This window comes from Panulirus ornatus, chromosome 4 (assembly GCF_036320965.1).
Source record: "Panulirus ornatus isolate Po-2019 chromosome 4, ASM3632096v1, whole genome shotgun sequence".
Lineage (NCBI taxonomy): Eukaryota > Metazoa > Arthropoda > Malacostraca > Decapoda > Palinuridae > Panulirus > Panulirus ornatus.
Window position 1 is genome coordinate 91,284,195 of NC_092227.1, and position 23,185 is coordinate 91,307,379.

Sequence of the window (23,185 nt, forward strand, 5' to 3'; positions counted from 1 at the left end):
TCAGTGTTGTAGCACAAGGAAACATGAAAGAATGGCCCAACCCACCCACTTACACATGTACATACATAAATGCCCACACACACACATACAATTCATATACATATACATGTACATACACAGACATTATACATGACAGCTAGAGACTGAGTGTGAACGAATGTGGCCTTTGTTGTCTTTTCCTTGCACTACCTCATGCACATGCGGGGTAGTGCCAGGAACAGACAAAAAAGGCCACATTTGTACACACTCAGTCTCTAGCCGTCATGTGTAATACTATTTCATGTGTGGCAGGGTGGCAGCAGGATTAGATGAAGGCAGCAAGTATGAATATGCCCATGTGTATATATGTATATGTCTGTGTATGTATATGTATACATCTCTTCGATGTATATCAACTGACATATTTCTCTCTTGTGTCTCCCCTGATGATCTGATTATTACACGAATGTGCACTTGGGAACTTATCGTGTTTCATTTTCCCCGGGGACTCATAGGAATATATATATATATATATATATATATTTTTTTTTTTTTATACTTTGTCGCTGTCTCCCGCGTTTGCGAGGTAGCGCAAGGAAACAGACGAAAGAAATGGCCCAACCCCCCCCCCCCATACACATGTATATACATACGTCCACACACGCAATTATGCATACCTACACAGCTTTCCATGGTTTACCCCAGACGCTTCACATGCCTTGATTCAATCCACTGACAGCACGTCAACCCCGGTATACCACATCACTCCAATTCACTCTATTCCTTCCCCTCCTTTCACCCTCCTGCATGTTCAGGCCCCGATCACACAAAATCTTTTTCACTCCATCTTTCCACCTCCAATTTGGTCTCCCTCTTCTCCTTGCTCCCTCCACCTCCGACACATATATCCTCTTGGTCAATCTTTCCTCACTCATCCTCTCCATGTGCCCAAACCACTTCAAAACACCCTCTTCTGCTCTCTCAACCACGCTCTTTTTATTTCCACACATCTCTCTTACCCTTACGTTACTCACTCGATCAAACCACCTCACACCACACATTGTCCTCAAACATCTCATTTCCAGCACATCCATCCTCCTACGCACAACTCTATCCATAGCCCACGCCTCGCAACAATACAACATTGTTGGAACCACTATTCCTTCAAACATACCCATTTTTGCTTTCCGAGATAATGTTCTCGACTTCCACACATTCTTCAAGGCTCCCAGAATTTTCGCCCCCTCCCCCACCCTATGATCCACTTCCGCTTCCATGGTTCCATCCGCTGCCAGATCCACTCCCAGATATCTAAAACACTTCACTTCCTCCAGTTTTTCTCCATTCAAACCTCCCAATTGGCTTGACCCTCAACCCTACTGTACCTAATAACCTTGCTCTTATTCACATTTACTCTTAACTTTCTTCTTCCACACACTTTACCAAACTCAGTCACCAGCTTCTGCAGTTTCTCACATGAATCAGCCACCAGCGCTGTATCATCAGCGAACAACAACTGACTCACTTCCCAAGCTCTCTCATCCCCAACAGACTTCATACTTGCCCCTCTTTCCAAAACTCTTGCATTTACCTCCCTAACAACCCCATCCATAAACAAATTAAACAAATATATATATATTTTTTTTTTTCCAAAGGAAGGAACAGAGAAGGGGGCTGGATGAGGATGTTTCCTCAGAGGCCCAGTCCTCTGTTCTTAACGCTACCTCGCTGACGCGGGAAATGGCGAATAGTATGAAAGAAAGAAAGAAAGTGAGAGAGTATCATTAAATTTGAGGGAGAATAAAAAGATGTTCTGGAAGGAGGTAAATAAAGTGCGTAAGACAAGGGAGCAAATGGGAACTTCAGTGAAGGGCGCAAATGGGGAGGTGATAACAAGTAGTGGTGATGTGAGAAGGAGATGGAGTGAGTATTTTGAAGGTTTGTTGAATGTGTTTGATGATAGAGTGGCAGATATAGGGTGTTTTGGTCGAGGTGGTGTGCAAAGTGAGAGGGTTAGTGAAAATGATTTGGTAAACAGAGAAGAGGTAGTAAAAGCTTTGCGGAAGATGAAAGCCGGCAAGGCAGCAGGTTTGGATGGTATTGCAGTGGAATTTATTAAAAAAGGGAGTGACTGTGTTATTGACTGGTTGGTAAGGTTATTTAATGTATGTATGACTCATGGTTAGGTGCCTGAGGATTGGTGGAATGAGTGCATAGTGCCATTGTACAAAGGCAAAGGGGATAAGAGTGAGTGCTCAAATTACAGAGGTATAAGTTTGTTGAGTATTCCTGGTAAATTATATGGGAGGGTATTGATTGAGAGGGTGAAGGCATGTACAGAGCATCAGATTGGGGAAGAGCAGTGTGGTTTCAGAAGTGGTAGAGGATGTGTGGATCAGGTGTTTGCTTTGAAGAATGTATGTGAGAAATACATAGAAAAGCATATGGATTTGTATGTAGCATTTATGGATCTGGAGAAGGCATATGATAGAGTTGATAGAGATGCTCTGTGGAAAGTATTAAGAATATATGGTGTGGGAGGCAAGTTGTTAGAAGCATTGAAAAGTTTTTATCGAGGATGTAAGGCATGTGTACGTGTAGGAAGAGAGGGAAAGTGATTGGTTCTCAATGAACAGAGGATTGCGGCAGAGTGTGTGATGTCTCCATGGTTGTTTAATTTGTTTATGGATGGGGTTGTTAGGGAGGTGAATGCAAGAGTTTTGGAAAGAGGGGCAAGTATGAAGTCTGTTGTGGATGAGAGAGCTTGGGAAGTGAGTCAGTTGTTGTTCACTGATGATACAGCGCTGGTGGCTGATTCATGTGAGAAACTGCAGAAGCTGGTGACTGAGTTTGGTAAAGTGTGTGAAAGAAGAAAGTTAAGAGTAAATGTGAATAAGAGCAAGGTTATTAGGTACAGTAGGGTTGAGGGTCAAGGCAATTGGGAGGTAAGTTTGAATGGAGAAAAACTGGAGGAAGTAAAGTGTTTTAGATATCTGGGAGTGGATCTGGCAGCGGATGGAACCATGGAAGCGGAAGTGAATCATAGGGTGGGGGAGGGGGCGAAAATCCTGGAAGCCTTGAAGAATGTGTGGCAGTCGAGAACATTATCTCGGAAAGCAAAAATGGGTATGTTTGAAGGAATAGTGGTTCCAACAATGTTATATGGTTGCGAGGCGTGGGCTATGGATAGAGTTGTGCGCAGGAGGATGGATGTGCTGGAAATGAGATGTTTGAGGACAGTATGTGGTGTGAGGTGGTTTGATCGAGTGAGTAACGTAAGGGTAAGAGAGATGTGTGGAAATAAAAAGAGCGTGGTTGAGAGAGCAGAAGAGGGTGTTTTGAAATGGTTTGGGCACATGGAGAGAATGAGTGAGGAAAGATTGACCAAGAGGATATATGTGTTGGAGGTGGAGGGAACGAGGAGATGTGGGAGACCAAATTGGAGGTGGAAAGATGGAGTGAAAAAGATTTTGTGTGATCGGGGCCTGAACATGCAGGAGGGTGAAAGGAGGGCAAGGAATAGAGTGAATTGGATCGATGTGGTATACCGGGGTTGATGTGCTGTCAGTGGATTGAATCAGGGCATGTGAAGCGTCTAGGGTAAAACATGGAAAGCTGTGTAGGTATGTGTATTTGCGTGTGTGGCCGTATGTATATACATGTGTATGGGGGTGGGTTGGGCCATTTCTTTCGTCTGTTTCCTTGCACTACCTTGCAAACGCGGGAGACAGCGACAAAGCAAAAAAAAAAAAAAAAAAAAATATATACATACATATACGTACATGTACATATGTGTATCTACTTTTTTTTTTTTTTTTTTTTTTTTTTTTGCTTTGTCGCTGTCTCCCGCGTTTGCGAGGTAGCGCAAGGAAACAGACGAAAGAAATGGCCCAACCCACCCCCATACACATGCCTTGATTCAATCCACTGACAGCACGTCAACCCCGGTATACCACATCGCTCCAATTCACTCTATTCTTTGCCCTCCTTTCACCCTCCTGCATGTTCAGGCCCCGATCACACAAAATCTTTTTCACTCCATCTTTCCACCTCCAATTTGGTCTCCCTCTTCTCCTCGTTCCCTCCACCTCCGACACATATATCCTCTTGGTCAATCTTTCCTCACTCATTCTCTCCATGTGACCAAACCATTTCAAAACACCCTCTTCTGCTCTCTCAACCAGGCTCTTTTTATTTCCACACATCTCTCTTACCCTTACGTTACTTACTTGATCAAACCACCTCACACCACACATTGTCCTCAAACATCTCATTTCTAGCACATCCATCCTCCTGCGTGCAACTCTATCCATAGTCCACGCCTCGCAACCATACAACATTGTTGGAACCACTATTCCTTCAAACATACCCATTTTTGCTTTCCGAGATAATGTTCTCGACTTCCACACATTCTTCAAGGCTCCCAGAATTTTCGCCCCCTCCCCCACCCTATGATCCACTTCCGCTTCCATGGTTCCATCCGCTGCCAGATCCACTCCCAGATATCTAAAACACTTCACTTCCTCCAGTTTTTCTCCATTCAAACTCACCTCCCAATTGAATTGACCCTCAACCCTACTGTACCTAATAACCTTGCTCTTATTCACATTTACTCTTAACTTTCTTCTTTCACAAACTTTACCAAACTCAGTCACCAGCTTCTGCAGTTTCTCACATGAATCAGCCACCAGTGCTGTATCATCAGCAAACAACAACTGACTCACTTCCCAAGCTCTCTCATCCCCAACAGACTTCATACTTGCCCCTCTTTCCAAAACTCGTGCATTCACCTCCCTAACAACCCCATCCATAAACAAATTAAACAACCATGGAGACATCACACACCCCTGCCGCAAACCTACGTTCACTGAGAACCAATCACTTTCCTCTCTTCCTACACGTACACATGCCTTACATCCTCGATAAAAACTTTTCACTGCTTCTAACAACTTGCCTCCCACACCATATATTCTTAATACCTTCCACAGAGCATCTCTATCAACTCTATCATATGCCTTCTCCAGATCCATAAATGCTACATACAAATCCATTTGCTTTTCTATGTATTTCTCACATACATTCTTCAAAGCAAACACCTGATCCACACATCCTCTACCACTTCTGAAACCACACTGCTTTTCCCCAATCTGATGCTCTGTACATGCCTTCACCCTCTCAATCAATACCCTCCCATATAATTTGCCAGGAATACTCAACAAACTTATATCTACTTATGTATATATATTCTCATCTGATTATACATACTGCGTGTGGCAGAGGCAGCCAGGTATCGTACCTGTGTTTCAAATCCCCTTGTTGGTGTATATACATTTGTCTGCCCTTCGATGTATTTGTCACACCATCTGAGAACCATGTGAGATTAAACTCCATGGTATCCCCTCTGAGGTGAGGTTGGGACACTCATAAAAACACTAGAAATCTAGTGTGTGTGTGTGTGTGTCTTTTACCCTCCATATGGTTAAGGCAGCTAGGTGCCCTACCTGGGGTTCAGATCCCTCTGTTGGTGTATATATATTTGTCTGTCTATTGACATTTCTCACACCATCTGAGCCACATGATATCAGAGTCCATGCTGCACCCACCAAGATGAGGTTGGGACACATAAAAACACCAGAGATCTAGTTTGTGTGTCTTTTAACCTCTTTGTGGTTGAGGCAGCCAGGTGCCCTACTTGAGGTTCGAATCCCTCTGTTGGTGTATATACAGTTGTGTGTCCATTGACTTCTTTGTCACATCATCACAGCCTTGTGACATGTACATATATACAAACCTATGCATATACATATATACACATTGTTGGAAAGGATCACAATTTTGTGCATGATCAAGTATATTCCTATGAGTCCATGGGGAAAATGAAACAATAAGTTTCCAAGTTCACTTTTGTGTAATAATCACATCATCATGGGAGACACAAGAGAGAAATATAACAGTCACCTGTTTATCAAATGGCGTCCTAGCTATGTCTCTTCGTTGTATAGCAACTGACTTATATTTCTCTCTTGTGTCTCCCCTAATGATGTGATTATTACAGGAAAGTGCACTTGGGAACTTATTGTGTTTCAGTTCCCCGTGGACTCATAGGAATATATACACATGTACATATTCATGCTTGCCTTCATCCATTCATAATGCCACCCTACCTCTCAGGAAAGCATGAAATGCATGAAAGAAAGGAAAAAAGATGACATGTACATTCTCGTCTCTTCTCCCTCACCTGATCACATTCCCTTGCATCAGTGAGGTATTGCCAGGAAACAGACAAAGAAATGCTGCATCTGCTTCATACTCATTCTCTGGCTGCCATGTGTAATGCTTTGAAAACGCAGCTCCTTATCTACATCCGGGTCCTACAGCCCTTTCCGTGGTTCACCCCAGATGTTTCACATGCCCTGTTTCAGTTCTTTGGCAGCACAGGACTCCAGCATACCACATCCTTACGATTTACTATATTCTGTGCACTCCTTTTACCCTCCTGCATGTTCAGGCCCCTGTCATTCAAAATCTTTTTCATTCCATGTATTTGAATGTTGCAATGTGGGAAATGACAAATATGTATGAAAAAAATATATATACATTTTCATACTTGATTGCTGTTTCCCACATTAGCGAGGTTGAACCAGGAAACAGATGCACGAGACTGGGTTATAGTGATGGGTGATTTAAATGCGAAGGTGAGTTATGTGGCAGTTGAGGGTATGATTGGCATACATGGGGTGTTCAGCCTCATTATTGCCCTTCTTACCTTCGTTTTTGCCATAGGCCCTTGCTCTTGTATCCTCTTCCTTCCATCCTCCTTACCCTTGTGTGTAACAGCTGCTGCTTCCCCTTTCTCCCACATTCACCAGTTCTTCAGAATACTCTTTCCATCTTCCTTTCACTTCCTTCTTTTGATTCAGCAACTCTTCCTCCTTATTACTCACATTAACATTTCAACTCTTACATCCTCCTCTTTTCTTGTCTACTTCCTTCCAGTATAGTTTCTTATTATTCCAAAACGTTTTACTGTAAATTTCTTCCAAAATCTTCTACTATTCCTTTGCTTTCCTGTATCAGCTTCTTAAGATTCTTCTTACTTGTTTCATATTCTTTCCATAGTTTATTATGATTTTAGTGCTCATTTTATTGCTTATGTCAGAGATTCTGTACATTGATTGGATTACTGGAATTTTGGATAATGTGACTGGGGCTCAGTGAAATAATCTTATAAGTTGTTTTTCACTCATCAGATCTTCATGATTTTTTTCAGTCAGCCACCTTGCGTCCATATCTAAATGCTGTTCGCCACACACTTTCTGCAGCCATGTGTCTTCAGAACTTCAACTCTCAAGTAGTTGAAAGACATAACAAGCCAGAAGTAGAAGTTAGGTAAGTGTCATCTTTGTGCTTTTTAAGCCTGTCAGCAAGTTGAAGGCAATAGTTCCTGAATCTAAGTCTGTGAAAGGTCATTTTCATAGCTAAATGCTCAGTTGCTTTGTCTGAACCAAAGATTAGTCATGAATGCAGTTCAGAAAGAAGACTTGCAACTCAAAATTAATTTTCCCTTGATTCTGGAATAATTATGATTTATGAAAATCCAGCCATGAACTAGCAATCCAGTTTTGGTTTGGTTATTCCTTTTAGAATGAGATAGGATGAGGAACTCTGGTAAAACATTTGCTGAACTTCATTTTTTTTATAGATTGTTTTTATGTCATATTGTAGGGAACCTTTGATTCCCCAGATCAAGTAAGGAGCTGTTGATGACTGCTGTTGTTGTCAGCCGAAATGAAAAAGAGAAAGTTCTTATAGAACCATCCATCAACTCCATCAGGATTTCCATTTCTATTAAACAAGCAGATGATATTGAGCGTATCCTTTGCCACAAATTTATGAGGTATGTATCATAAACATTTATACACTTTCAACTTGTTTCTGTAAGTTAACTTTATGAGGTGTATTGAAAGGTTTATACAGTATTATGGAGTTACTTTTATAGTCATACACTAGTAGAATATCTTTATAAGATAGGTTGGCAACTTGAAAGGAACTACAAGGTCTGCAACTTGGTTGTCTTTTTGCATTCATCATTAGCCATCTGATTTGTTGTAATCAGAGTTGGGAATGATTTACTAGAATTGATAAATGATCAGTTCATTAAACACTTTATGTAGGTGTAAAACGTTTACTCAGTCACAAAAAAAATTACTTATAATTGAGTGATAAGCACAAACCAGTAAATTGTGACGATCACTTGAATCATAGGGTAGGTGAGGGGGGTGAAGGTTCTGGAAACTGAAGAATGTATTGAAAAGGATAGCATTATCTATGAGGGCAAAAATGGGTGTGTGTGAAGGTATAATAATCCCAACAATATTATATGGATTAGGCATGGGCTATAGATAAGACTGGATGTGTTAGTGAAGTGTTTGAGGACAATATGTGGTATGAGGTGGTTTGATCTAATTAATAATGAAAGGGTAAGAGAAAGGTGTGGTATTAAAAAGAGGATGGTTGAGACTTGAAGTGGGTGTGCAGAAATTATTTGGAGATGGAGAGAATGAGTAATGGTTGACATAGAAGATACACTTGTCAGAAGTGAAGGGAACAAGAAGAACATGAAGACCAATTTGGAGGTGTAAGGATAGAGTATAAAATATTTTGAGTGACAAAGGCTTGAACATGCTGTAAGTTTAAAGGCATGCATTTAGAGAGGGGATTGGAACAATGTGGTATACAGGGGTTGATGTGCTGTCAGTGGACTGAACCAGGGTATGTGAAGTGTCTAGGGTAAACCATGGAAATGTCTGTGGGGCCAGTTTGTATTTAGGGAGCTGTATATTTAGTGCAGTACACATGATAACTAGAGAATGAACGTGAGCAGTTGCACCTTTCCTCATCTGTTCCTGGCATTACCTTGCGAATGTGGGAAATGGCAATCAAGTATGAGAAGACATTAAGCCAGTTGTAATTTAGTTGTAATAATTGATTTAAGCTTTATTTATTTTCATTTTTTCGGCTTCAAAATATGATTTTACTGTGAGCTTTGCAGCTATCCCCAGTATATCTCATAGAGTGACTTTTGCACTTATGGCATTTGAGAATTTGGAAACAGAATCATACGACAGTCTTTGACCCCTTGTAGTTGCTAAGGATTTGAAGAAATCTGTATCATTTTTTTCTAAGATTAGTCCAACTCATGAGCATACGAGATTCATTTTTGGATCTTGAGGTTTCAGGAGCCTCCAACTCTTTCTTCTTAGTGAGTTATATACCTCTTACCCTTTGCAAATCACCCAAACATCAGTTTTGGCATTAACTTGTCTCAGAACTCCCCTGTAGTCAATTGCCACCACTCATTGATGATGTCATATTCTCACTTGTCACCAGGCTACACTGACTTGCTCCTCATAATTCACTGGATCTCAGGCACCTTGAATATATTCTTAATTTTTTTGGATATGTTTGACTGGGGCTTGATACTGGTAGACCATTGGATTGGTGTTATTTCCTGGTAGGGGCCATAGATACTTATGGAGCAAAGTTGTGGTGAGCAACCTGGAACAATATTTTCACGAAGTTTCTGTATCATTTAATTTGTTTGCAGGTTTCTGTCAGGTAGCTCAGGGCCGTAACCATTTTCTATGATGAGCATTCCTTGTTTCAGTGAAGGTATATGTACAGTGCTTGCAGAAAAAATGGCATAATAGGGCATGCACCAGTATTTTTTGCCAGTTTATATCATATCCCCAAAACATGACTGAAATGATGAAAAATACTAAGGCAGCTCATGGACTTGGGGGGATGATAGCAACAGGTGAGGTCAGTCTGCCTGGAGCTGTTGTTGTGAGTTGATTTTTTTCTGTCACCCCCCTGTTTTTTTTTTTTTTTTTTTTTCATACCCTACCCACATGCGCTTTGTGGTGGGTTGGTGCTGCAATGCCTAACACTAAGGACTTGTCTAAAGAGGATATTGCTGCCAATATACCTTTGTACAAGGCTGGGAGGTATGATAAAGAAATAGCTAAAACTACAAGGCTGGCAGTACGAAGTATGCAAAGATGGATGAAGCGCTTCGTTGACGGTGGTGGCATTGACATTCATACCCAGAAGAAATTACCTGGATGGCTTCTTATCACTTCCCAGTGCACTCTGAAGATTATCCAACATCAAGTAGACAAGTAACCATGTATTTCAGCATAACAGTTAAAAGAAGACAACTGTGTGTACTATTTGTAGCCGGCTTCATGATTTGAAATTCAAGAGGTATATGGCTAGTAAGAAACTATTTCTGACAGACTGACAGACTGCCAGCACAAGAATAGACTCACATTTGCCTAGAAATATTTGCAGTGGGACGATGAAAGGTGGAAGAAAGTGTTGTGGTCTGGTGAGGCTACATTTGATGTTACTGGCAGCCCTAGAGGAAAGTGTACTGGAGTCCAGGTAGTGACCCACTATGACCCTAAGTACATTCAAGTAACTGTAAAATTTCCAGACTCACAAATGGTTTGGGGTCTTTTGCTATAATGGTGTTGGAGGTTATGTTCTTACCTCGAAATGTGACTATGAATCAGAACCAATACCTGGAACTGTTGTGTGGTGAATTACCTGACTGTTTTGAGAAGACTGGTGGTGATGTTTTTATGCAAGATGGTGTACTGTGCCACACTGCTAAATTAATATATGACTAGTTTGCATTTTGTGGTGTGACATACATTCAGGGCTGGCCAAGTAACTCACCTGACATTAATCCTATTGAGAACTTGTGGTCAATGATAAAGTTGCAGTTGTGTGAGCGGGATACATCCAACATTCCTAAGCTCCAGGCTACCATTCAGGATATTTGGGAAAACCTTAACCCTGCATACCTTCAGCATCTTGCGGCATTTGTTCCTATGTACCTTCAGGATTGTGTTAAGGTCGAGGGATGTCATACAAAGTACTAAGGGTCCTTCCATCCTTAGTACCTGTTTTATCTTGTTTAGTGATATTTTTGTGTGAGTCACACCATAAGTAGGGCATGCCAATTTCCTCTGCTGGGGCCTGAACTTGCAGGAGGGTGAGAGACGTGCAAGGAATAGCATGGATTGGAACAGTGTGCTATACCGGGGTTGACATGCTGTTGATGGACTGAACAAGGGCATGTGAAACTAGGGCATGCCAATTTCCTCTGCTGGGGCCTGAACTTGCAGGAGGGTGAGAGACGTGCAAGGAATAGCATGGCTTGGAACATTGTGCTATACCGGGGACGACATGCTGTTGATGGACTGAACAAGGGCATGTGAAATATCTGGGGTAAACCATGGAAAGGTCTAAGGGGCCTGGATGTGGAAAGGGAGCTGTGGTTTCAGTGCATTACACATAAGTTTACAAGAGAAAGACATACAACAGAAGGCCTGATTGGCCCATGACTGGGTTGTCTAAAAAATATGAATATGTAACTCCGCTTTTTAGTTTTTCAAACTATCACGAACTCCCTGTTGCTGCACATTATCCTTCTAGTGTCCCCATTACTGTTGTTTTTTATACGTTTTTTTCTTATGTTTTTCTGAAAGTATACTTGAGTTTATAAAATGTTAGACTAAATGACTTTTGAAGGTATTTATTGTTTTAGCATTCTCTATGTCTGACGGTAACTTATTCCAGTGCTCAACACAGCTAGGAAAAGAAGCTTTATCCCATGTCCATACTACATCTTTTAGCTTTGAGTTTTATTCCATTTGTCCCTGTAACCAAATTTTCCTTTATTTCAAAAATATGTTCGTTCACTTTATCGAACTTCTTCAGAATTTTGAAATTTGGAAATAGTAGGAGCGAAGTCTTTGTTTTTTAAGGGAAAAGAGATCCAATGCTTGTAGCCTCTCTGTATGCCAGATTTCTAAGGGATGTGATCAAATTTGATACATGCCTTTGTATTTGCTCAGATTTTTCCTCATCTTTTTTATAGTTTGGGGGCCAAAACTGGACAGCACATTGAAGGTGCGGTCTTTCTAGAGAATTAGTTAGTGTGAGAATTGTTTCTGATATCTTATAATATATGTTTCTGGCTATGATGCCTAACATTTGGTTGCCTTTACTTGAGTATTCCTGGGAAATTATATGGGAGGGTATTGATTGAGAGGGTGAAGGCATGTACAAAGCATCAGATTGGGGAAGAGCAGTGTGGTTTCAGAAGTGGTAGAGGATGTGTGGGTCAGGTGTTTACTTTGAAGAATAAATGAGAAAAAATTAGAAAAACAAATGGATTTGTGTGTAGCATTTATGGATCTGGAGAAGGCATATGATAGAGTTGATAGAGATGCTCTGTGGAAAGTATTAAGAATATATGGTGTGGGAGGCAAGTTGCTAGAAGCAGTGAATAGTTTTGAACGAGGATGTAAGGCATGTGTTTGAGTAGGGAAGAGAGGAAAGCGATTGGTTCTCAGTGAATGTCGGTTTGCAGCAGGGGTACGTAATGTCTCCATGGTTGTTTAATTTGTTTATGGATGGGATTGTTAGGGAGGTGAATGCAAGAATTTTGGAAAGGGGGCAAGTATGCAGTCTGTTGTGGATGAGAGGGCTTGGTAAGTGAGTCAATTGTTGTTCAATGATGATACAGCGCTGGTGGCTGATTTGGGTGAGAAACTGCAGAAGCTGGTGACTAAGTTTGGTAAAGTGTGTGAAAGAAGAAAGCTGAGTAAATGTTAATAAGAGCAAGGTTATTAGGTACAGTAGGGTTAAGGAACAAGTCAATTGGAAGGTACGTTTGAATGGAGAAAAACTGGAGGAAATGAAGTGCTTTAGATATCTGGGAGTGGATTTGGCAGTGGATGGAACCATGGAAGTGGAAGTGAGTCAAAGAGTGGGGGAGGGGGCGAAAGTTATGGGAGTGTTGAAAAATGTGTGGAAGGCAAGAACATTATCTCAGAAAGCAAAAATGGGTATGTTTGAAGGAATAGTGGTTCCAACAATTTTATATGGTTGCAAGGTGTGGGCTATAGATAGAGTTGTGCATAGGAGGGTGGATGTGTTGGAAATGAGATGTTTGAGGACAATATGTGGTGTGATGTGGTTTGATCAAGTAAGTAATGAAAGGGTAAGAGAGATGTGTGGTAATAAAAAGAGTGTGGTTGAGAGAGCAGAAGAGGGTATTTTGAAATGGAGAGAATGAGCAAGGAAAGATTGACAAAGAGGATATATGTGTCAGAGGTGGAGGGAACGAGAAGTGGGAGGTGGAAGGATGGAGTGAAAAAGATTTTGAGCGATCGGGGCCTGAATATGCAGGAGGGTGAAAGGCGTGTAAGGAATAGAGTGAATTGGAACGATGTGGTATACCGGGTGGGCGTGCTGTCAATGGATTGAACCAGGGCATGTGAAGCGTCTGGGGTAAACCATGGAAAGTTTTGTGGGGCCTGGATGTGGAAAGGGAGCCGTGGTTTCAGTGCATCATACATGACAGCTAGAGACGTCAGTGTGAATGAATGGGGCCTTTGTTGTCTTTTCCTAGTGCTACCTCGCACACATGAGGGGGGAGGGGGATGTTATTACATGTGTGGCGAGGTGGTGATGGGAATGAATAAGGGCAGACAGTGTGAATTGTGTGCATTGTGTATATATGTATGTGTCTGTGTGTATATATATGTGTATGTTGAGATGTATGGATATGTATATTTGCGTGTGTGGATGTGTATGTATATACATGTGTATGGGGTGGGTTGGGCCATTTCTTTCGTCTGTTTCCTTGTGCTACCTCGCAAACGCGGGAGACAGCAACAAAGCAAAAATGAAATGTAAAAAATATTTTTATTTTCATACTATTTGCCATTTCCCGTTTTACCGAGGTAGCGTTAAGAACAGAGGACTGGGCCTTTGAGAGAATATCCTCACCTGGCCCCCTTCTCTGTTCCTTGGTTTGGAAAATTGAAAAAAATAACAAGAGGGGAGGATTTCCAGCCACCCGCTCCCTCCCCTTTTAGTCGCCTTCTACGACACGCAGGGAATATGTGGGAAGTATTCTTCCTTTCCTATCCCCAAGAGATGGAGTGAGTATTTTGAAGGTTTGTTGAATGTGTTTGATGATAGAGTGGCAGATATAGGGTGTTTTGGTCGAGGTGGTGTGCAAAGTGAGAGGGTTAGGGAAAATGATTTGGTAAACAGAGAAGAGGTAGTAAAAGCTTTGCGGAAGATGAAAGCCGGCAAGGCAGCAGGTTTGGATGGTATTGCAGTGGAATTTATTAAAAAAGAGGGATGACTGTATTGTTGACTGGTTGGTAAGGTTATTTAATGTATGTATGATTCATGGTGAGGTGCCTGAGGATTGGCGGAATGCATGCATAGTGCCATTGTACAAAGGCAAAGGGGATAAGAGTGAGTGCTCAAATTACAGAGGTATAAGTTTGTTGAGTATTCCTGGTAAATTATATGGGAGGGTATTGATTGAGAGGGTGAAGGCATGTACAGAGCATCAGATTGGGGAAGAGCAGTGTGGTTTCAGAAGTGGTAGAGGATGTGTGGATCAGGTGTTTGCTTTGAAGAATGTATGTGAGAAATACTTAGAAAAGCAAATGGATTTGTATGTAGCATTTATGGATCTGGAGAAGGCATATGATAGAGTTGATAGAGATGCTCTGTGGAAGGTACTAAAAATATATGGTGTGGGAGGCAAGTTGTTAGAAGCAGTGAAAAGTTTTTATCGAGGATGTAAGGCATGTGTACGTGTAGGAAGAGAGGAAAGTGATTGGTTCTCGGTGAATGTAGGTTTGCGGCAGGGGTGTGTGATGTCTCCATGGTTGTTTAATTTGTTTATGGATGGGGTTGTTAGGGAGGCGAATGCAAGAGTTTTGGAAAGAGGGGCAAGTATGAAGTCTGTTGGGGATAAGAGAGCTTGGGAAGTGAGTCAGTTGTTGTTCGCTGATGATACAGCGCTGGTGGCTGATTCATGTGAGAAACTGCAGAAGCTGGTGACTGAGTTTGGTAAAGTGTGTGAAAGAAGAAAGTTAAGAGTAAATGTGAATAAGAGCAAGGTTATTAGGTACAGTAGGGTTGAGGGTCAAGTCAATTGGGAGGTGAGTTTGAATGGAGAAAAACTGGAGGAAGTAAAGTGTTTTAGATATCTGGGAGTGGATCTGGCAGCGGATGGAACCATGGAAGCGGAAGTGGATCATAGGGTGGGGGAGGGGGCGAAAATTCTGGGAGCCTTGAAGAATGTGTGGAAGTCGAGAGCATTATCTCGGAAAGCAAAAATAGGTATGTTTGAAGGAATAGTGGTTCCACAATGTTATATGGTTGCGAGGTGTGAGGTATGGATAGAGTTGTGCGCAGGAGGGTGGATGTGCTGGAAATGAGATGTTTGAGGACAAGGAGGGTGGATGTGCTGGAAATGAGATGTTTGAGGACAAGGAGGGTGGATGTGCTGGAAATGAGATGTTTGAGGACAATATGTGGTGTGAGGTGGTTTGATCGAGTAAGTAATGTAAGGGTAAGAGAGATGTGTGGAAATAAAAAGAGCGTGGTTGAGAGAGCAGAAGAAAGTGTTTTGAAATGGTTTGAGCACATGGAGAGAATGAGTGAGGAAAGATTGACCAAGAGGATATATGTGTCGGAGGTGGAGGGAACGAGGAGAAGTGGGAGACCAAATTGGAGGTGGAAAGGTGGAGTGAAAAAGATTTTGAGTGATCGGGGCCTGAACATGCAGGAGGGTAAAAAGCGGGCAAGGAATAAAGTGAATTGGATCGATGTGGTATACCGGGGTCGACGTGCTGTCAGTGGATTGAATCAGGGCATGTGAAGCGTCTGGGGTAAACCATGGATGTTCCCTGCACTACCTTGCAAAACACGGGAGACATTCGGCAAAAAAAAAAATAATCATTATACGTTGAGATGTATAGCTATTATATGTTCGTGTGTGGACGTGTATGTAAATACATTGTATGTGGGGTGGATGGGACATTCTTTTCATGCTGTTTCCATCGCGCTACCACAAGATCGCTAACACGGAATAGCGGCAAAGTAATAATATATATAGTAATAAATAAACGCCCATACACGCACATATACATACAATACATATCAACATATACGCATATACATACATATAGCACAAACCATATACATATATACACATGTCCATATTCATACTTGCTAGCCTTCATCCATTCCTGTCACAACCCTGTCCCACAGGAAACAGCATCGCTATACCCCCCTTGTTTCAAGCTTGCAATGCCGGAAAACAGTCATAAAAAAGTCCACATTTACATTTCGTTCACACCTCAGTCTCTAGCTGTCGTGTGTAATGCACTGATACCACGCTCCCAAGCCAATCCAAGCCCCACAGATGTTACCATGGTAACCCTCAATGTTTCGCAATGCCCTGGTACAGTCCATTAACATGTCACCGCCCATACCACATTGTACCAATCACTCATTCCTTGCATGCCTCTCACCCTCCGGTATGTTCAGGCCGCAATCACACTCAAAAAATCTTTTTCCACTCCTTCCCTCCACCTCCAATTTGGTTTCCCACTTTTGTTTCCTCACTTCCGACACATATATACTCTTTGTCCAACCTTTCCTCACGTCATCTCTCCAAATGTCCAAACCATTTCAATACACTCTCTTCTGCTCTCCACCACACTACTTTTTTTATCTCATCACAACTCTTACTCTTTCATATCTTACTCGATCAGACCACCTCACACACATATTGGTCCCTCAAAACATTTCATTTCCAACACACCCCCCCCTCTGTACAACCTTATCCATAGCCATGCCTCGCAAATCATAGCCCATGCCTTGCAACCATTCAATGTTGGAACTACATCCTTCATACATTACCCAATTTTGTTCTGTGATAATGTTCTCTCCTTCCAAACATTCATCATTGTTCCCATAACCGTTGCCCCCCCTCCCACCCTGGGGGGGTGACCAGTTCCACATCCATGGTTCCCATTGGCTGCTAAGATCCATCCCAAAAATCTAAAACACTTCACTTCCTCCAATTTTATCTCCATTGAAACTTACTCACAATTTACTTGTTCCTCAACCCTCCGGAACATAATAACCTTGCTCTTATTCACATTCACATCTCAACTTCCTTTCCTTTCACAAATCACCTTTTCAAGACTGTCACACAAACTTCTGCGTTTTTTCACATGAATCCCCACCAGAGCTGTTTCATCAGCAAACAACAAACTTGAACATCGCTTCCCAGGCCCTCTATCCCAACAGAAATTCTTGGATGTGAAAGAGGCTGTGAGGGATACTGTGTTGGTGGTTCATTTCCTCTGGTGAGTGTAGAGGTTTGAAATCCTATGCACCTGGAAAGTGAACTGGCACAAACATTGCTTTTGGAAACTGAACTGGCTTCACACTCTGAACTTGGAAATTGAACTGGCTCTAACACTGATCATGGAAACGGAAACTGGGTCTGACACTGCACTTAGAAACTGAACTGGCTTAGACTCCTACACTTAGAAACGAACTGGCTCAGCACGTACACGAATCTGAACTGACTTAAACCTAACTTGGAAACTGAATTGGCCCACAAGCAGGAAACAAAAATTATTTTTTATGTCAGATGGGGTTGATGTGCTGGATGGGGATACCAACGAAGCTAATTCCAAAACCCATAACTTTTTATTATATTTATTGATGATTTGGAGACAGGACAGACCAGTACAATTTTTACTGCCTAGATATTGCAAAGTTATTAAAAAAACCTGCAAGTGGTCACTAAGATCATTAATATAGATTGCTTAGTAAACTAATAGTAGAGATTTAAAAAGAAAAATTAGTAAATTCAAAAAGAGCACCAAACTACTCCATAACTCAGAAATAACCCACATAAATGAAAACTTAAGACACCTGAAATATTTTTGCTTCTAAAAAGCATGGTCTCTAAGGAGATTTGATAGTGTTCAAAGACTAAATGATTTTGACAGCATAACAGTTGATAGAGGATGCCGTCATGGTGGAAGGTATTAAGAATATATGGTGTGGAGCAAATTTTAGAAGCAGTAAAGTTTTTTATCGAGGATTAAGGCATGGTACGTGTAGGAAGAGAGGAAAGTGATTGGTTCTCCAGTGAATGTAAGGTTGTGGCAGGGTGTGTGATGTCTCCATTTGTTTAATTTGTTTTGGATGGGGTTGGTTTTAGGGAGGGGCGAATGCAAGAGTTTTGGAAAGAGGGGCAAGTAGAAGGTCCTTTTGGGCTAAGAGAGCTTGGGAAGTGAGGTCAGTTGTTGTTCGCTGATGATACAGCGCTGTGCTGATTCATGTGAGAAACTGCAGAAGCTGGGACTGAGTTTGGTAAAGTGTGTGAAAGAAGAAAGTTAAATAAAATGTGAATAAGAGCAAGGTTATTATGTACAGTTAGGTGAGTCAAGTCAATTGGGAGGTGAGTTGATGGAAAAAACTGGAGGAAGTAAAGTTTAGATATCTGGGAGTGGATCTGGCAGCGGATGGAACCATGGAAGCGGAAGTGGATCATAGGGTGGGGGAGGGGGCGAAAATTCTGGGAGCCTTGAAGAATGTGTGGAAGTCGAGAGCATTATCTCGGAAAGCAAAAATAGGTATGTTTGAAGGAATAGTGGTTCCACAATGTTATATGGTTGCGAGGTGTGAGGTATGGATAGAGTTGTGCGCAGGAGGGTGGATGTGCTGGAAATGAGATGTTTGAGGACAAGGAGGGTGGATGTGCTGGAAATGAGATGTTTGAGGACAAGGAGGGTGGATGTGCTGGAAATGAGATGTTTGAGGACAATATGTGGTGTGAGGTGGTTTGATCGAGTAAGTAATGTAAGGGTAAGAGAGATGTGTGGAAATAAAAAGAGCGTGGTTGAGAGAGCAGAAGAAAGTGTTTTGAAATGGTTTGAGCACATGGAGAGAATGAGTGAGGAAAGATTGACCAAGAGGATATATGTGTCGGAGGTGGAGGGAACGAGGAGAAGTGGGAGACCAAATTGGAGGTGGAAAGGTGGAGTGAAAAAGATTTTGAGTGATCGGGGCCTGAACATGCAGGAGGGTAAAAAGCGGGCAAGGAATAAAGTGAATTGGATCGATGTGGTATACCGGGGTCGACGTGCTGTCAGTGGATTGAATCAGGGCATGTGAAGCGTCTGGGGTAAACCATGGAGAGTTCTGTGGGGCCTGGATGTGGAAAGGGAGCTGTGGTTTCGGGCATTATTGCATGACAGCTAGAGACTGAGTGTGAACGAATGGGGCCTTTGTTGTCTTTTCCTAGTGCTACCTCACACACGAGGGGTCAGGGGGATGGTATTCCATGTGTGGCGAGGTGGCGATGGGAATGAATAAAGGCAGACAGTGTGAATTGTGTGCATGGGTATATATGTATGTGTCTGTGTGTGTATATATATGTGTACATTGAGATGTATAGGTATGTATATTTGCGTGTGTGGACATGTATGTATATACATTGTGTATGGGGGTGGGTTGGGCCATTTCTTTCGTCTGTTTCCTTGCGCTACCTCGCAAACGTGGGAGACAGCGACAAAGCAAAATAAATAAATAAATAAGTAAATATTATCCCTGGGGATAGGTTGAAAGAATACTTCCCACGCATTCCTCGCGTGTCATAGAAGGCGACTAGAGGGGACGGGAGTGGGGGGCCAGAAATCCTCCCCTCCTTGTATTTTTTTTAACTTTCTAAAATGGGAAACAGAAGGAGTCACGCGGGGAGTGCTCATCCTCCTCGAAGGCTCAGATTGGGGTCTCTAAATGTATGTGGATGTAACCAAGATGTGAAAAAAGGAGAGATAGGTAGTATGTTTAAGGAAAGGAACCTGGATGTTTTGGCTCTGAGTGAAACGAAGCTCAAGGGTAAAGGGGAAGAGTGGTTTGGGAATGTCTTGGGAGTAAAGTCAGGGGTTAGTGAGAGGACAAGAGCAAGGGAAGGAGTAGCAGTACACCTGAAACATGAGTTGTGGGAGTATGTGATAGAATGTAAGAAAGTAAATTCTCGATTAATATGGGTAAAACTGAAAGTTGATGGAGAGAGATGGGTGATTATTGGTGCATATGCACCTGGGCATGAGAAGAAAGATCATGAGTGGCAAGTGTTTTGGGAGCAGCTGAGTGTGTTAGTGGTTTTGATGCACGAGACCGGGTTATAGTGATGGGTGATTTGAATGCAAAGGTGAGTAATGTGGCAGTTGAGGGAATAATTGGTATACATGGGGTGTTCAGTGTTGTAAATGGAAATGGTGAAGAGCTTGTAGATTTATGTGCTGAAAAAGGACTGGTGATTGGGAATACCTGTTTTAAAAAGCGAGATATACATAAGTATATGTATGTAAGTAGGAGAGATGGCCAGAGAGCGTTATTGGATTATGTGTTAATTGACAAGCGCGCGAAAGAGAGACTTTTGGATGTTAATGTGCTGAGAGGTGCAACTGGAGGGATGTCTGATCATTATCTTGTGGAGGCTAAGGTGAAGATTTGTATGGGTTTTCAGAAAATAAGAGTGAATGTTGGGGTGAAGAGGGTGGTGAGAGTAAGTGAGCTTGGGAAGGAGACTTGTGTGAGGAAGTACCAGGAGAGGCTGAGTACAGAATGGAAAAAGGTGAGAACAATGGAAGTAAGGGGAGTGGGGGAGGAATGGGATGTATTTAGGGAATCAGTGATGGATTGCACAAAAGATGCTTGTGGCATGAGAAGAGTGGGAGGTGGGTTGATTAGAAAGGGTAGTGAGTGGTGGGATGAAGAAGTAAGATTATTAGTGAAAGAGAAGAGAGAGGCATTTGGACGATTTTTGCAGGGAAAAAATGCAATTGAGTGGGAGATGTATAAAAGAAAGAGACAGGAGGTCAAGAGAAAGGTGCAAGAGGTGAAAAAGAGGACAAATGAGAGTTGGGGTGAGAGAGTATCATTAGATTTTAGGGAGAATAAAAAGATGTTCTGGAAGGAGGTAAATAAAGTGCGTAAGACAAGGGAGCAAATGGGAACTTCAGTGAAGGGCGCAAATGGGGAGGTGATAACAAGTAGTGGTGATGTGAGAAGGAGATGGAGTGAGTATTTTGAAGGTTTGTTGAATGTGTTTGATGATAGAGTGGCAGATATAGGATGTTTTGGTTGAGGTTTTGTGCAAAGTGAGAGGGTTAGGGAAAATGATTTGGTAAACAGAGAAGAGGTAGTAAAAGCTTTGTGGTAGAGGAAAGCCAGCAAGGCAGCAGGTTTGGATGGTATTGCAGTGGAATCTATTAAAAAAGGGGGTGACTGTATTATTGACTGGTTGGTAAGGTTATTTAATGTATGTATGACTCATGGTGAGATGCCTGAGGATTGGCGGAATGAGTGCATAGTGCCATTTTACAAAGGCAAAGGGGATAAGAGTGAGTGCTCAAATTACAGAGGTATAAGTTTGTTGAGTATTCCTGGTAAATTATATGGAAGAGTATTGATTGAGAGGGTGAAGGCATGTACAGAGCATCAGATTGGGGAAGAGCAGTGTAGTTTCAGAAGTGGTAGAGGATGTGTGGATCAGGTGTTTGCTTTGAAGAATGTATGTGAGAAATACTTAGAAGAGCAAATGGATTTGTATGTAGCATTTATGGATCTGGAGAAGGCATATGATAGAGTTGATAGAGATGCTCTGTGGAAGGTATTAAGAATATATGGTGTGGGAGGCAAGTTGTTAGAAGCAGTGAAAAGTTTTTATCGAGGATGTAAGGCATGTGTACGTGTAGGAAGAGAGGAAAGTGACTGGTTCTCAGTGAACGTAGGTTTGCGGCAGGGGTGTGTGATGTCTCCATGGTTGTTTAATTTGTGTATGGATGGGGTTGTTAGGGAGGTGAATGCAAGAGTTTTGGAAAGAGGGGCAAGTATGAAGTCTGTTGGGGATGAGAGAGCTTGGGAAGTGAGTCAGTTGTTGTTCGCTGATGATACAGCGCTGGTGCCTGATTCATGTGAGAAACTGCAGAAGCTGGTGACTGAGTTTGGTAAAGTGTGTGAAAGAAGAAAGTTAAGAGTAAATGTGAATAAGAGCAAGGTTATTAGGTACAGTAGGGTTGAGGGTCAAGTCAATTGGGAGGTAAGTTTGAATGGAGAAAAACTGGAGGAAGTAAAGTGTTTTAGATATCTGGGAGTGGATCTGGCAGCGGATGGAACCATGGAAGCGGAAGTGAATCATAGGGTGGGGGAGGGGGCGAAAATTCTGGGAGCCTTGAAGAATGTGTGGAAGTCGAGAACATTATCTCGGAAAGCAAAAATGGGTATGTTCGAAGGAATAGTGGTTCCAACAATGTTGTATGGTTGTGAGACATAGGCTATGGATAGAGTTGTGCGCAGGAGGGTGGATGTGCTGGAAATGAGATGTTTGAGGACATTGTGTGGTGTGAGGTGGTTTGATCGAGTAAGTAATGTAAGGGTAAGAGAGATGTGTGGAAATAAAAAGAGCCTGGTTGAGAGAGCAGAAGAGGGTGTTTTGAAATGGTTTGGGCACTTGGAGAGAATGAGTGAGGAAAGATTGACCAAGAGGATATATGTGTCGGAGGTGGAGGGAATGAGGAGAAGTGGGAGACCAAATTGGAGGTGGAAAGATGGAGTGAAAAAAATTTTGTGTGATCGGGGCCTGAACATGCAGGAGGGTGAAAGGAGGGCAAGGAATAGAGTGAATTGGATCGATGTGGTATACTGGGGTTGACGTGCTGTCAGTGGATTGAAATCAGGGCATGTGAAGTGTCTGGGGTAAACCATGGAAAGCTGTGTAGGTATGTATATTTGTGTGTGTGGACGTGTATGTATATACATGTGTATGGGGGTGGGTTGGGCGATTTCTTTCGTCTGTTTCCCTGCACTACCTTGCAAACGCGGGAGACAGCGGCAAAAAAAAAAATAATATGTATACGTTGAGATGTATAGATATGTATATGTTCGTGTGTGGACGTGTATGTATATACATGTGTATGTGGGTGGGATGGGACATTCTTTCATCTGTTTCCTCGCGCTACCTCGCTAACACGGGAGATAGCGGCAAAGTATAATAGATATAGTAATAAATAAACGCCCATACACGCACATATACATACATATACATATCAACATATACGCATATACATACATATACACAGACATATACATATATACACATGTACATATTCATACTTGCTAGCCTTCATCCATTCCTGTCACAACCCTGTCCCACAGGAAACAGCATCGCTACCCCTTGTTTCAGCTTGGCATTGCCGGGAAAACAGTCAATAAAAAGGCC

The 23,185-nt window shown here is 42.1% G+C and overlaps 1 protein-coding gene across 1 annotated transcript in view; it reads left to right on the top strand.

The window, feature by feature from the left end:
* The first annotated feature begins 7,215 nt into the window (after positions 1-7,215).
* Positions 7,216-23,185, top strand: part of Arpc4 (Actin-related protein 2/3 complex, subunit 4) — a 47,386-nt gene continuing 31,416 nt past the window's right edge. Inside the window, exons 1-2 of the mRNA XM_071657431.1 lie at positions 7,216-7,368; positions 7,724-7,876. Coding sequence (XP_071513532.1) covers positions 7,304-7,368; positions 7,724-7,876 — 218 coding nt within the window. The 5' untranslated portion in view covers positions 7,216-7,303. The remainder of the gene's footprint in view (positions 7,369-7,723; positions 7,877-23,185) is intronic.